This window comes from Sminthopsis crassicaudata, chromosome 3 (assembly GCF_048593235.1).
Source record: "Sminthopsis crassicaudata isolate SCR6 chromosome 3, ASM4859323v1, whole genome shotgun sequence".
NCBI classification, from domain to species: domain Eukaryota; kingdom Metazoa; phylum Chordata; class Mammalia; order Dasyuromorphia; family Dasyuridae; genus Sminthopsis; species Sminthopsis crassicaudata.
Window position 1 is genome coordinate 122,027,915 of NC_133619.1, and position 16,842 is coordinate 122,044,756.

Sequence of the window (16,842 nt, forward strand, 5' to 3'; positions counted from 1 at the left end):
TAATTTGTGAGCAAAGCCATATATTTGCCTTGAGAACTGTGTTTATATAAACTGGGAGGGCCATGCTTCTGCCTTGTTAACTAAATTACTTCTAACTGGAGTGTGCAGTGTTTTCCTAAAGCTCTTGTTATTAAGAAATTCCTAGTAACTCAACAATGGCTAGCCCTCTGTAAGGGTCAGCTCTTCTGTAATGTATGTTAACTCCAGCCACTGCTGCAAACAACATTGTTAGAAACTGGAGTAGTGGTTGAGTTTTAGCTATCACAGGCACAGTCTATGTATTAACATTCTGATCATTTTGTAATATTGATTGTTGCAGGAGTGTCCTGACTTAACTGCTCTTCCTTAACAGTCAATTGTGTCCTTTTATAAGCATTTTACCACCTGCCTGGCACTGTGCCAGATTCAGGGAAGAAAAAGTCAAAAGTAACTGGTGGCTCTCTGCCTTAAAGTAGCTTATATTTCTATTTCTATAAGATTCAATTCCATAAATTATATTTAACACAAATACATATGTATTCCCTGGGTGTCTAAAATAAGTGCATCTTTAAATTTAAAATTGTAGCAAGACTTTACTGTGCAGTCACCCTGTGTGTGTGTGTGTGTGTGTGTGTGTGTGTGTGTATGTGTAGATATGTGTACACTTAAAAAGACATGGTGACTCCAAACTCTTGGTATATACATATATACATACATACATATACACACATACACATACCTATGTATACACACACTTATGGGTGTGTATATATGTATGTATATATAATATAATCTACCCATATACATCTGTCCATTTTTATACTTTATGGATTTGTGTGTGTGTGTGTGTATATATATATATATATATATATATATATATATATATATATATAGACTATATGTGCATATTTATATATGTATATATTTACAATGTATGATATATAGTATATCTAATAACATATAGCAATATAAGTATATATGTTTCCATATATTTTTTTTCAAACAAATACAAGGTAGTTTGGGGAAGGAGTGCTATGAACTGAGAACTAGTTATAAGATAATAGGTTTAGAGTTGTATGAGACCTTAGAGGTCAACTAGTTAAATCTTCTTATTTTGTAGATGAGAAAAATGTGGCCCAGTAAAATGAAGAACTTTGCTTAAGGTCATATAAGTATTAAAAAGAAAAACTTGTTGTTTTAGTCCTCAGCTTTGTGACATTTTCTTCTGCCTTCCAAGGGCACTGTGATAAATTATGTAGTTATAATAATTCAGAAAAGACATCTGGAAAGAAGACAGCAAACTGAGATGATGGGGGGGGGAAGGAAGTAAAAGAATCACCTTGAATATGAAGGTGGAAATATTAAAATAATTTGCTATTATTGGAAAAACTTAAATCCTAAAATATTTAGGATTTGCTTTTTTTTTTTTTTTTTTTTTGGTAACAGGAGAGGTAGATGAGCCCACATCCTAAGTTTCTTGTAACATTTTTATTTTGTTGCTTATTTTGAATACAATGCAGTAATGAAGTGAATATTTTGGGCATTGTGATTTTATCAGATTTTCCATTGTGAGACTTTTTTCAACATATTTTTATTTATTGTGTTAAAATTTCTTACTTATAAATTTAAACAAACATTCTTCTAAAAAATTTGAGTTCCAAATTTTCATTTCCCTCCTCCCATTCCCCTCCCTTCTTAAGTAAACAATTTGATATTGGTTATACATGTGAAGTCATACAAAATGCATTTCCACATTATCCAAGTTGCAAAAATCAAACAAAAAACAGACTAAAAAACAAAGAAAATTTAAGAAAGCTTAAAAATTAATATCCTTTAATCTGCACTCAGACTTCATTAGTTATTGCTTTGGAATTGAATAGCATTTTTCATCATGGATCCTTTAGAATTTTCTGAAATCATTGTCTTGATCAGAGGAGCTAAGTCTTTCACAATTGATCATTGTCACATTTTTGCTATTACAATAATTCTTTTGGTTCTGATCATTTAATTTTGAATGAGTTTCATATAAGTTTTCCCAGATTTTTCTGAAACTGGCTGACTTATTATTTCTTTTAGCACAATCATTCCATATCAATTTCCAGTTTTTTGCCACCACAAAAAGAGAGCTGCTATAAATGTTTTTGTACATATAAGTTTCCTTAGCGTTTTTTTTTTTGTTTGTTTGTTTGTTTTTTCAAAATCTCTTTGGGATGTAGTAGTAGTATTGCTAGATAAAAGAACACACACAATTTTATGGCCCTTTGTAGTTCCAAATTATTCTCCATAATGGTTGGACTAATTCACTCTACCAATAGTGTATTATTGTACCTATATTCTCACATTCCTCTAGCATTGGTCATTTTCCTTTTCTATCATGATAGCTGCCAATCTGATAGGTATAAAGTAGTATACAAATGTTGTTTTGATTTACATTTCCTCTAATCTGTAGTGATTTAGAACATTTTTTTAATATGACTATTGATTGTTTCCCTTGGAAACTTCCTGTTTATATCCTTTGACCATTGATCAACTAGGGAATATTTTTTTTTTTTTTTTTTTTTATAAATCTGGTTTAGTTCCATATATATATATATGTATATCTTTGTCAAAGAAACTTCTTTAAATTTTTTTCTAGTTTCCTCTTTTTCTTCTTATTTCAACTGTCTTGGTTTTATTTATGCAAAAGCTTTTGAATTCCATGTCATTAGCATATTCATTTTACTTTCTGTGATCCTCTTTCTACTTTTTATTTGGTTATAAACTCCAGTCTTGGAGCAGCTAGGTGGTGCAGTGGATAGAGCACCAGCCCTGAATTCAGGAGGATCCGAGTTCAAATGTGGATCTCAGACACTTAACACTTCCTAGCTGTGTGACCCTGGGCAAGTCACTTAACCCCAGCCTCAGGGGGAAAAAAATAAAAATAAACTCCAGTCTTATCCATAGATTGATGGTATATTTTTCTATGTAACCCTATTTTATTTATGATTCACTATGTCTAAATCTTTTATCCATTTTGAACTTATCTGTGTAAACAATGTTAGATGTTGGCTTTTGTCTAATTTTTTTTCCCAATTACTTTCCAGTTTTCTCAGCAATTTTTGTCAGATATAGAGTTCTTTCTTATCCAAAAAGCTTATATCTTTGGATTTATCACATTTTAGATTATTATGACTATTTACTCCTGTGTATTGTGTACTGATAACACTTAACCCAGTACTAGATAATTTTGACCATTTTTGCTTGGTAATACAGCTTTTAAAGTCTGAAGCTGGTAGGCCTTCACTTGTAAAAAATTGATTCCCTTGATATTTTTGACCTTTTCTTTCAGATGAATTTTGTTATTTTTTTCCATCTCACAAAATGATTCTTTGGTAGTGTTGCACTGAATAAGTAATTTAGGTTAAGTTGTCTTATTTATTTATTTATTTATTCATTTATTCATTTATTTATCTATTTATTTATTTATTTATTTGTTTATTTATTTATTTATTTTTATGTAGGCTCATCCTACTCATGAATACTTAATATTATTCCTTTTGTTTAGATTTATCTTTCTCTGTATGAAAAGTCTTTTGTAATTGTCTTCATATAGTCCATGGATTTATCCTGGCAGGTTGACACCTTCCTCCCCAAGTATTTTACAGTGTCTGTAGTTATCTTAATAGATGTTTTTTCTCTATCTCTTTTGACTAGGTTTTGTTGGTAATTTCTAGAAATGCAAATGGATTATATGGATTTATTTTATATCCTATAACTTTGCTAAATTTTTTAATTGTTTCAACTAGTTTTTGTTGTTGATTCTGTAGGGATGCATAAATATGTCCTCATATTACCTGTAAAATATGATAGTTTTATTTCCTTGTTGCCTATACTAATTCCTTCAATCTTTTTCTTGTCCTATATAGCTACCATTTTAATTCAATATTCAATAATAGTGGTGATAATCTATATTCTTGCTTCCCTTTTGGTCTTATTAGCTTGGTTTTAGATACATACTGCTTAAAATTTTTAAAAAGACTCCATTGATGCTAATGGTTTCTAGTGTCTTTAATAGGAAAGTGTGTAGTATCTTGCCAAAATCTTTTTCTGTCTATATTGATATGATCATATGACTTTTGTTATTGTATATGGTCAGTTATGCCTACAGTTCTCCTAATCTTGAACCAGCCTTGTATTTCTGGTACAAATCCAATCTTATCATAGTGTATATCAAACCTGTGAAATATCATTGAGTCTCTTTCCTCTTATTTGCTTTAAAGCTTTTATATCAATATTTATTATACAAATTGGTATATAGCTTTCTTTCTCTGTTTTGACTCTCCCCTTGTTTATGTATCAAAAGCCTATTTGTGTCATAGACTTTGGTGGGACCCTGTTTTTAACCTATTTTTCCAAACTTTATATAATATTAGAGTTCCAGGTAAATGATTTTTGAAAAATCATTTAACTTTGTTCCCACAAAAATATAATTTTTGTACATCTTTTGTGGGAGAGAAATTAACATTTTGAATTTTCAGAACAATAGATCTTTATTGATAGGAATGTTAGAGGCCATCAGAGTCAATCCCCTTATTTTGTAGATAGGGAAACTTGGACCTAAGAAGTTCAAATGACAAGAGATAAACAGAATTTGTATTTTCATTTTGTAGAACCAGTATTCATTCTACTGTCCATTATCTTTAAATCTAAACAAAAAATAATTATGCCCTTTGTCTTTTGGTGTTGTGTAATCATTATGTCATCATCCCCCTAAATCTCTTTAAGTTAAAGAGTATTCACATAGACCTGAGTAGTCTCTGACACACATTGACTATCTGGCCTTGGGCAAGTCACTTGCTTACTGAATGCTGTGCCAAATTCTCAAATTAAAACTTAAGGCTCCACTAATCTGTGCATAAGGATCTTTGCAGTTACATATTTATTTTTTTTAAATGTAATGTTTTCTGTGCTTTATTATATGTTTATTTTGTTAAGTATTTGACATCTCTGCTTTAGGGCAACTCTCTAGGAATGTAAGTGGCAGAACAAATGCCTATTTGCAATACTAGAGGTGCTTCGTCAGATGAAAATCCAGGTTCCAATCCCTAAGGAAAAGTTCTGCTTTGGAGCTGCCATACAAATATAGCTGTAGGACTTTCTTTCAGGTTCTTCACTTTGAAGATTTAGGGCTCAAACAAAGAATAAAATATGAATCAGTAAATTAGCGATCTGAAAGATAATACTGCTGTTATGTAGAGAACAAGGGTAAATTCATTGTTGGGATAAGCAATGATGGTTGAAACTAGATACGATTTGAGATAATTTAGCTTTGGCTAATTCTCAAAATGTTCATAATGAATTATGCTGACCTTGTAGTGCTAACACATTTGTTCTTTAAATAATGTATAAAACAACTATATTTTAAAAAGAAAAGAAAAAAGAAAACCTGATAGAACAAAGCAGAGTGACATTAGGGTTTCCTGACTAGGTTTCAGAGTATGTTATGTGTAACTCCAGGTTTTCACAAGATACTTTTAGCAGTTGCTCAAAAGAAAAATTTCTCAGGGTAGCCTTTAATGTCTGTTTTATTGCCTTGCTCTTCTTATATTTATAAATTTGAAGGCAAGAACACACGAGTTCTCTTCAAGCTCAGAAAGATTGAAAATCATTCTTCTAAAAGATTAGTTTTGATCTTCAGTGATGAAGACATGACATGAAATGTCAGATTTCAGAAGTGTGCTATTTAGAATGCTTAAACTGAATCAGGAAGACCTAAATTCAAATCCAGTTTCAGACACTTACTAGCTGTGTGAGCCTGGGTAAGTTCATTTAATCTCTATATGCTTCAGTTATGTCATTTACAAAATAGGGTAAATAATAACACCTACCTCCTAGGATTGTTAAGGAAAAAAAATAAGATAATGTTCTTTTAAATGCTATATAAATGCTAACTGTTATCAATAGCAAATCACTATTTCTGGGTCTAAGTTCTTCATCCTTAAAATAAGGGGGCTAATCCATATTGTCTTCTGTTTTTAATCCTTTGACTTCTGTGTTCTTTAAAGTAGGGAAAAAATACCAGATCAAAATATAGTTTTCCTAGATTAACACTATCTCCCTTCCTGATTTAAAAATAGTCATGTTTTATTTTTGGTAAAAAATAATTCTGTTTTAAAACAATATCACTATCTTTTAACTGAAACAGCTAGGATATAATCACTTCCTTTTATTTTTTTTTAATCTTCTCTCCTTTGATTCAGACTTGGATACTAATATAACATTGCTATTTTGTCAACCTATTACAAGAATAAATCCCTCTTCTCTTTTTTTAAAAGTCTGTACTGAAAGAATAATGTAGCACATTCTTACTTGCTATAGATACTAATTGTATTCTCAGTTGGGATCTTGCTGTCATAGCCACAATAACCATAGCTTTGTGTTCAGTAGGCCTGTTGACAGTAGTTATTGTACAGTGTAAATGAATGCTGTTGACTAGTGATGCATCTGTGGCTGAGAACATGTAGTCAGTTTAATTTGCCTGGCAAGTGATCAAACCATTACCAAATCACATCTTGTGTTAAGAAAGGTTATAGTTATGAAGACCTATTAATAAGGGTTTTTTTTTCCCTTGGGGGGTGGAAATTGGGAGGATTTTTAGTAATAATAAAAATGATAATAAACTCAGACATTTAAGATATATGGGTGACTCCTGATGTTTTCTATATAAAAACCTATTTTTATTGTCATTTTAGGACCACTAATGTATTTAGAAGTAAAGGATCTCATGGTAATATCATGCTAAAAGTTACTAGGTCTTTGTAGTAATCAGGTCAAGTTGTACAATGGTTTCTTAGTTATAGTCGCTGGTTGTAATTGGGGAACTTTGCCAGTAGCACCAAATTATATGCTGGATCACTGAGGCAAACTAATGTCTTTAGAAACTAGGCTTATCTTCAAATTCCTCTGTCTGTTAAAACATATAAGCTTTGAAAGTGTGACCATAGCAAATATAATATTATAGTTAACTTAGTTTCCTCAGCTACATCAAACAAAACTATGTTTATATAATCCTTGTAATTTGGTGGTACCTGGTGAGCAATAAACTCCTCCCAAAGCCTTTCTTTTATAAAGGGCTCAGAACTTTCCAGTAATTCTCAATTTTCCACTAGTGTCTTTATTTATTTAAAAAACAAACAAAAGGTCCTATCTTTTGGTAGCCTATCTCCTCATCTATAACTCTGAACTTTCTTATGTATATTATTTTCTCCCATTAGATTGTAAATTCCTTGTAGGGGCAACTAGAGGAGGTCTGGAACTGTTTTTGTTTTGTTTTTTTTTTTATCCACAGAGTTTAGTAACATCCAAACTTATGAATTTAAATTGTTTTACAAGAGTGAAAGGAAAGCTTTTTTCTTAGTATCCAGCTTATAAGCCTTTGTTATATTTCCTTGCTCAGGAAAATGCAGAATTTTAACAATTGAGGGAGGAGGGACTAGTTATTTGTTGGAAGGGTAGAAAATAATCTTGTGCAATTTGTGCACAGGAAAACCAGCTAATCTGATTAATTTTTTCCTATTTAAAGGTAAAATACATATTTTACTTAATATTGATTTAGTATAGATAATTTAATTTCTAGAACCATCATAATGAACTGACAATATCCTTTGTAGTAAGCTTAATTGACCTTTTTTTCTGCTTTTGCTGTTTTTCTGTTTCTTATTGTCCTTTATAACCTCCAGCATTCAGCAAAGTGCCTTGAAAACAGCAGGTGCTCCATAAATGCTTGCTAAATGAATTGAATAAAAATACTTTTTTATTATTTAAGTTAATTTCCTGTGATAAATAACTGTTGTTTTTATTGTAAAGAAATACAGCAATTCCAAGTGGAATCATGTGTTGTTTTTTTCCTTTAGGCTGATTAAGTTTAAATAATTTTCTTGCCAATACTAATAACTGACATTTACTTACTACTTTAGAGTTTTTAATTCTATATATTAATTGCCACATTTGAACTTCACAACAATTCTATTTTATAGGTAGAGAAACTAGCTCAGAGAGCAATGACTTTGCCCATGATCATACAACTTTTAAATGTTTCAGTTAGAATTTGAATTTAGTGTCTGCCACAGAGCAGGTGCTTTATAAATGCTTTTTAGGTTGGTTTGATCTTCCTGACTCCCAGTCATTGTGGAGTCAATAGTCCCTCCATTGTGCCATGCTGACTTTCAAGATAATCTTAGAATGAGTAGAAAATTAGTTTTTAGAAATTAAATAGCCATTAGCATTTAATATAAGGTTTATATGTTTGAGTACATATTTTCAGTTATTTTTTTGAAATGAATATTTTGTAGAAACCATTGACAAATTGTACTCCTGTTATGTTTAAGGTTTTATGCTTTTATGCTTGTATATATTAACAGAACTTAGCTCATTGCTACATAATTATTGAAAATGTGAAAATCCATATAGTTTGATTTGTTGAAGGACAGTCATATCTTGATTCACACAGAACAATATAATTTTCTTTTCTAAGAGATATGTAGATAGAATCCTAATTTATCAGTCAGGCAAATGTTGTTCTAGTGCAACATGTATATGATTTTCTTATTAAATGAAGTCAGTTCACTTTCTAATTTGACTTTTAAAAAAATTAATTTATTCTCTTTCCTCCTTCCTTCTGTCAGACCGTCATCTGTCTGCACTTAATTGTACACTAACACCATTTTGTTTTTTTGTTTGTTTGTTTTTGCTTTCATGACAGCTCTCCGATGGCGCAGTCTCTTCACCCCACCCACCTCCTTGGCCTTTCCTTATAGCCCTGTTGCGAGACTCAGTCCATATAGCAATGGCTTTAATACTCCCAGCTTCTCTAAAACCTCCAGTAAAGCAATACTAACACCTGAAAAAACAGGTAATATTTTAACTTTTTACCTACTAACATGCTTTAAAAAATCATACACTAAACTACTTGGATGAATCTCACCGAAAAATAGGGCTAAAGGATAATCCTATTACAATTGCAATATTACTTTCCATTTTATTTCAGGGTTCAAAATGAAAATCATTACTTTGGACCCAGGAATCATTAATCTATTGTCTGTTGTACAGATGAAGAAGTACTATGTATTTATTAGTAGTGTTTTATGTATATAGTGAGAGGCAACTTGGTACAATGGATGGAATGAAGGACTCTGGAAAGAACCGTGATCAAATCCTTTGAGTGGGCAAGTCATTTAAACTAGGTGAACTTCAGGCAACTCTGTAAGACTTCTCTACCAAGTTGTAGACAGATTGTATTGTTTGTAAGTTGAGCAAGTTCTCCACATTGATTAAATCAAGCTCTTTGATATATGTGTGTGTGTGTGTGTGTGTATGTGTACACGTAATAGTATGTTGTTGAAGAGCATATGCCTTTTATCTCAAACATCAAAGCAAGATCTAATTAAAGGTATAATTTTTGATTGTTAGTCTTTTTTTCTCTCTCACCTATATTTATCAAACTAGGTATAAGAAAATCAGACAGCTTTCTTAAGTAAGACTGGGATGACTGACATCATCTAGTCATTAATCTCAGTATTGCTATTATTATAATCACATCACTTCTATTTTCCTAATCTTAGTTTCTTAGTCCCAACTTCTCTTGGACACCCCTTCTCTTGTTTTGCATTATTTTTCTGGTACATTTTATTTAATTAAAACAGGGAAATTTTAGAAATTAGTATGTCTGTGTGATCACTCATTATTTAAGAGACAGCATATTGTTAACTGTTGTATATTTTAAAAGTGAGTGAAATGAAGTTTCAGTTTAATATCATGATATGAATTATTCATCACAGCCAGCTATCTGTGGTCTTCAGTTGAAAATGGGAACCACCTCAGAACCCAATATATTTTTTTGCCAACCCTTTAGAGAGAGATAATTAGGGGCTGCTTAGCTAGAAGCCAAGTTTTGGCTTTTATTTTTCAAGTGTTTAAGTTGGCTTGAAGAACCAAAAAAATAATGAATAGCTTTTTGTACATTTACTGAATTACATGCTTTATGTATGAGAGTTGAATCCTGAAATAGTGATTATTCTAGCTTTGGGGATAGTGAGAAGTATAATGGAGAGTTACTGATATGAAGCCTGAATAATGTTTACTTTTCTTAGGTTATACTTCTAGGGCCTCCCCCCTTAGTCCTCAATCATCCATAGATAGTGAATTGAGTACATCAGAATTGGAGGATGACTCTATCTCCATGGGATATAAACTACAGGACCTCACTGATGTTCAGATCATGGCTCGCCTGCAAGAAGAAAGTAAGTTTCTTTCTTTCTTTCTTTTTTTTTCTTTTTTTTTTTTCTTCATGGGGCTATTTGATTTGGTAAGCTTGAGTTAGAAATGTGAAGATTATTCCTATAATACAAATGAATGAGGTTCTTCTTTCTGAATAATAGACAGGGAACTTAAGCCAAACTCTTTGTCTCATTGTTTTAACTGAAGATAAGTGGGGGAAAAAGTCATGTTTAAAGGTTTCTAGTTATCCAAGGTCACTCACTGTTTTAAATTATGGGCTTTTCCTCCATATAAACATGGTTAAAGAAACTGCTCATGGATGACTATGTATATATAAATATAGTTAGAGAAACTATATTTTAAAGTGTAATGATATAATATCCTGAAAGTATTTTGACTTCTTTTTGCCCAAAGACTTTCAGAAAAAAAAAATAAGGGAGTAGGATCATAGAAATTAGAGCCAGACAACCTATGATTACCTAGTTTAAGCTTCTTATTTTGTAGATAAGCAAATTGTGTGAAATCTGTATTTCAAAAGAAGGATGATATATGCAGTTTTCAAATACAAATTCTCAGGTAAGATAATCACAGAAGATACCCTTTTTTTTCCTCTCCTTAAACATTCTGTACTTTCTTAGATTCTATGACTATAGCGAGTCAGTCATTAAGGATTTGATTTAGTACCTTCAATGTACCAAGTACAAGTGTCAAGCACTGGGGATACAAAGAAAGGCAAAAGACAATCCTGGATGTCAAGAAGCTCATGATCAAATTGGGAAGATAACAAACAAACATTATACAAAGAACTTCTATATAGAGTAATTAACAGATGGAAGGCTCTAGACTTTAGAGGGATTGGAAATGGCTTTATGTAGAAGGTGGAATTTTTGCTGGACTTGAAAGAAGTAAGGGAAGCCAAGAATCAGAGGTGAGAAGGAAGATAATTACAGAGTTGGGGAACAGCCAGAGAAAATTCCTGGAGCTGAGAGATGGAATAGAATAGCAAAGAGGCTATTTGAAGAGCACATAGAAAGAGGTAGGGTAAAGAACACTAGAAAGGTATGTCGTAGCTTATGAAAGACTTTGAACATCAAACGGATGATTTCATATTTGATCCTAGAGGTAATAAGAGCCACTGCAGTATGGAAGTGACAATGATTGCATTTAGATTAGGAAAAATTTTACCTTGGCAAATGAGTGGATGATAGACTAATTTGGAGAGAAACTTGTAGCAGGCCCTCAGGCTATTGTAATAATCCAGGCATGAGGTGATGAGACCTATGTTAGGTTGGCAGCAATATCAGGGCAGAGAAGGGGGAATATTTGAGAGAGATTGCAGAGGTGAAATTGGCATGCTTTGGTAACAGGTTGGCTATAGAAAATGAGAAGTAATGAGGAGTTGGGAATGACACGTTAGAAATCTGGGAGACAAGGAAGGTGGTGGTGCCCTTGAACTTAATAGGGAAATTTAGAAGGAAGATTTATGGGGAAAAGTGAATTCAGTTTTGAACATGCCGAGTTGAAGATGTCTGCTATACATATAGTTTGAAATGTTTGAAAAGCATTGGGGATGTGATATGAAAGGTCAATAGAGAAGTTAGGGCCAAATAAATAGATTTAAGAATCATCAGTATAGAGGTGAGTATTAAATCTCTGGAAGCTGCTGAGATTGCCAAGTGAAGTAGTATAGAAGAAGAGCAAAGGACTATGAAAGCTCCATGACCTATGGAGAAAAAATGATCATTTAGTAGGAGGAGAATCAGGAGAGAGTCGTATCTTGAAAACTTGGAGAGAAGAGAATATCCAAAAAGAGATAATATTAAAAGTTACAATAAGTCAAGAAGAATGAGGATTGAGAAAAAGATTTTTGAATTCAGCAATATTTGAGAATTGCAGCCAACAAACAGGTAATAGTTGAAAGTAGTACCCTTTTAACTTGAAAAACCAAAAAGACCTTCAAATGACTTCATATTTATTCAGTATTTCTTAACTCAAATGCTCATTTAAAATTTGACTTAGCTGAAGACCTCAGTTGAAAGTATCCCTTTTTTCATTTTCATAGGTCTTCGACAAGATTATGCTTCTACTTCAGCATCAGTGTCAAGACATACTTCTGGCATGTCATTGAGTTCAGGAAAGAAAGGGACATTCAGTGATCAAGAATATGATCGATACAGTTTGGAGGATGATGAAGAGTTTGATCATCTGCCACCTCCCCAGCCTCGTCTTCCTCGATGTTCACCTTTCCAAAGAGGAATTCCACACTCACAGACTTTCTCTAGCATTCGGGAATGTAGAAGGAGTACCAGCTCTCAGTATTTTCCTTCAAATAACTACCAGCAGCAACAGTATTATTCACCTCCAGCCCAAACTCCAGATCAGCAACCAAATAGGACAAGTGGAGGTAGGTCACTTCCGATTTTAGACTCTGAAAGTGTTAACGTTTTAGAGGTCATCTAATTTAACCTACTTTTTTTTTTTTGTTTGTTTGTTTTGTTTAGTTTTGTTTAATAGATGAGGAGGAAACTGAATTCTAAGAGGGCTGATTGACTTCTCTTGCCCAAGTTATGTAGCTACTAGACATAGTAAATTGAAAGATCTGAATTCAAATCTGCCCAGATAACTTAAGAGATGTGTGATCTGGATAAGTCATTTAATTTTTGAGTGCCTTAATTTCCTTATATGAAAAATGGGGATGATATTAGAACCCACCTTAGTGTTATTCTAAAGATCAGATGAGATTATATATGTAAAGCATTTTGCCAAGTACTACATAAATACTATAGAGATTATTATCACAAGGACTAAAGCTTGAATTCTAGGTATTCAACTGGTAGATTGCTGATTTAAAAAGTATGAGTATCTTTTATGTGTCACATATGGGATTATTCTCTAAAACTTTAAGTTGTAGAGAATATGCTGAGCTAAATTGGAATAAGAAGTTTTCTCACTTGGGAATTTCCTTTATAAAACTATAGTTCTAGTACCTATTTTTATAAATTCAATTAAATATGCCAGGTTTGTGTTTTCAGGATGCTTTACAACATCTAGCAGTTGTTGAACATTTCAGTAGTGGCATTAGCATAATAATAGATTGAGCTGTAAGAAGTTTATAAGAACAATATCGATCCTTAACTAAGTCTTAGATTACTGTATGAGCTATCTTAGGCATCAATTTTTTTTTCATTTTAAGAAATTCACGTGGAATTTCTTACTACTTACTAGTACTTTTGGCCAAAATAATGTTATATACAATTAAAAATAATTAATGTAATGTAGTAATGTTTCTTTATGTGATTTTCTGTTTATTAAAAGAAGGACCAGAATCTAAAAATAAAGGACCAAGATGTGTTATTTGATGCAGGGCATTTTCAAACATTAGTAGAATATATATATTATAATATATTAATATATATATTAGTAGTAATATATATATATATATATATAAAGTAAGTGATAATATTCATTTGTATTTAACTGTGCTTAAAGCAAATTAGAGCAGGTAAAAAAATAAATGTAGTAAAACTAATTTTTAAAAAACAATCTTGGTTTTGATCGACATAGTTAATGTGTCTAGTGTCAGCATCACACTTATATTTACAAAAAAAAACAGGAGAGAAATTTTTGTTATTAAGGTGTTATTAAAACACCCATATAAAGTAACTTTGTTAAGGAGAATGTAAAGACAGGATAATACAAAATAAAAATAAAAGTTCAGTGAAGATTTGTTTAACTTTAGGTCATCAAATCATATTTGCTCATATCTTAAAAGATAATTTCCTGTAACTTCTCATAATATTGTCCATGTTATTTTTTAAAAGTTAATTATGTTGGAATTTGACTTTATAAGGAAAATGTATTCTAAACCTTTTCCTCTCATGTCATCAGTTAAATCATGTCACTCCATGTATAGCTGCTATGCTAAGATGATTTAAAAACAACTCCCTTTCTTTTTAGAATGTTGAGTAACTTTGTAGGTCCTAGTAAATATGAAATATTTTAGATATTAACAAACAACTTGGCCTATCTGGTTGCTGTTGTTGTTTAGTTAGCATCCAGTGCTCGACAGCCATATGTCCTAGAGTTACAGAAACGTAACTGGCTGTTACTTTAAACTCATGCTTTTCTTTTCCACAATTGGCCTTTGTGGTATCATCCTCTCCTTCTATCTGGAAAAGTATTCTCACTCTAACCCCTCCCCCAAATCTGGTTATTGAAATCCTGTAATGCCCAACTCAAATGCTTCTTCTTTAATGAAACATCCTACAATCCAATAAGATTTCTTTCTTTAAAAATCCTGCCCCTGAACCCTTCAACCATCACATTCTTCTTTAGATTATATGGCCTTCTCTTACAAAGGAAAAAATCATGTTCCATTTACCTCTATATTCATAGCATTACTGAATTTCAAATTTATGAAAGATCTGAGTGACTAATTCTATACTTTAAAAAATAATTCCTCTAAAATACTGGGTCTTGGAGGCCTTTTTTTCTATCCTGGACCCCTTTGTATTATTCTGGTGGAATGTATAGGTCCCTTCTTAGAATTTTTGTTTAGTCATTTTTCAGTTTTATCTGATTCTTCATGACCCCTTTTGGAGTTTCCTTGGTAAAAATATTGGAGTGGTTCCTTCTCTAGCTCATTTTACAGATGAGGAAACTAAGACAAGCAGGGTTAAGTGACTTGTCCAGAGTCACACAACTGGTAAGAATCTGAAGCTGTATTTGAACTCAGGAAGAGGAGCCTTCCTGACTTCAGGGCCTGTGCTCTGTCCATTGTACCATGCAGCTGCCCATTCTCAGAATACTTTTTTAAAATGCATAAAATAAAATATTTCAAAGATGACCAATTAAATTGTAAAAGAGTTATTAAAAACTTTGTTTAAAAAGTTCATAATGGACATAGTGGTCTCATACACTGCCATTTCTGTTTCTGGGGAAGCTGAGGCTAATGGATTGTGTCAGTTCAGGAGTTGTAAGCTGCAGTAAGATTAAAGTCAAGTGTCCACACTAACTTGTAGCACCATTATGGTGAGCCCTTGAAGTGTGGGGTGGAACAACAGGCTGCTTAATTAAAGGTAAATTAGAGCAGGTGAAAGCTTGTGTGCTAAAGAGTGGTGAGACACAGCCCATGATTGGCTGCCACACTTCCATCCTGGGCAAAATAGGGAGAATTCAGTCTTGCAAACAAAACAAAACTATGTACCCCCTCCATTACAATTCTCTGCCCTAAACATAGTAAAATAAGTGATCATTCCACATTTGCTGAAATACCTCCCATGAGGGGATCAGAGCCCAATGCAGATAATTCTATTTCAGAGTTGTTCTAATGGGAAGTTCTTTGACAGATTTATATTTAGCATCTTTTCAGTTTCATCATTGCTCCTATTCTGCTTTCTGTGGCCAAGCATAAAAAGCGGTTATCCATATGATAGCCCTTTGAAAAGACAGTTATCTTTCCATCTTTTCTACAGACAAAACATTCTCTACATTGCCTAAATTAGTGCTTTCTATCCCAAATATTAAATGAATAAGCATTCTCCTTTTCTTGTAGGTACCCCTCTGTTTACTTTCTTCCTTTATTTCTTGATATCTTTCATGTATTTTTACCAATTTAATCCCAATTAATTATTCTCACTAACTCCCTTTCATCCGTTAAATCTTTCCTTTATTTTTCTCTCATCCTAACTTTATTTTCAGAATCTTTCTATATCCTATTTTTTTAAGGATCAAATACTGCATGATATTTAATCAACTAAAATGTCCTCTGAAAAGGCAGAGAAGGGCAATTTTCTTAGTCCCTTGAATTCACTGAGATTCAGTTGGAAAAATAATAATCATTTTAGATAGTTATGGCTGACTTATCTTGAATTTTCTTTTTTCTTCCTCTTGCTCTTCCTGCATTTCTAACAACTATTCACTTTTTCTAGTTGGATTTTCATTCATGACTTGGCTCTAGCTGTGAGTAATAAACTTCTCTCCTTCTCCCTCTGTTCTTTTCTCTATGTACTCTCTCATATGACTTTGCTAACTTCCATAGGTTTAATCATCATGTTATTATTGATGATTCTCAGATATGAATAGGGAGCCCTAATTCCACATCACCAATTCCTTATTAGACACTTGAAACCTGATGTTCACAGTGAGCATCTCAAATTTAAGATGTCTATATCAGAACATGCTATCTTTCTTACAATCCCCAACTCTTCCAAAATTCTGTATTTATGTCAATATCATGACCATTTCCACAAAAGAAGAGTAAATACAAATCCCCCACTCATTTAATCTTTATAATTTACATATTACACTTATATTTACACTTGACATTAACATACTTTTCATTTTGATCTTTACAACCAAGCCTCATCTACATTTCCAGACTTACCACATCTTACTCTCTTTGTACTTTCCAGTATGGCCAAACTAGTTTTATTGCTGTTTCTCACATATGAGAATCCATCACCTGATTTGCTGCCTTTGTACTGGCTTTGTCCTGCACCTTGAAAGGGACTTCCTCTTCTCTACTACACTTTGGAATTCCTTGTTTCCTGCATGATTCAGTTTAAGTGCTATGTTCTTCATGATTTCTTTTTAAATTCTGTGACCCAC

General features: G+C 32.4%; 1 protein-coding gene across 3 annotated transcripts in view; it reads left to right on the forward strand.

The window, feature by feature from the left end:
- Nucleotides 1-16,842, forward strand: part of SLAIN1 (SLAIN motif family member 1) — a 79,741-nt gene that overhangs the window by 41,289 nt on the left and 21,610 nt on the right. For 2 of the 3 annotated variants that reach the window (XM_074299315.1, XM_074299313.1), the window contains exons 3-5: nt 8,720-8,869; nt 10,107-10,256; nt 12,296-12,637. In XM_074299315.1, coding sequence (XP_074155416.1) covers nt 8,720-8,869; nt 10,107-10,256; nt 12,296-12,637 — 642 coding nt within the window. The remainder of the gene's footprint in view (nt 1-8,719; nt 8,870-10,106; nt 10,257-12,295; nt 12,638-16,842) is intronic. The other variant, XM_074299314.1, reaches the window with a different exon arrangement.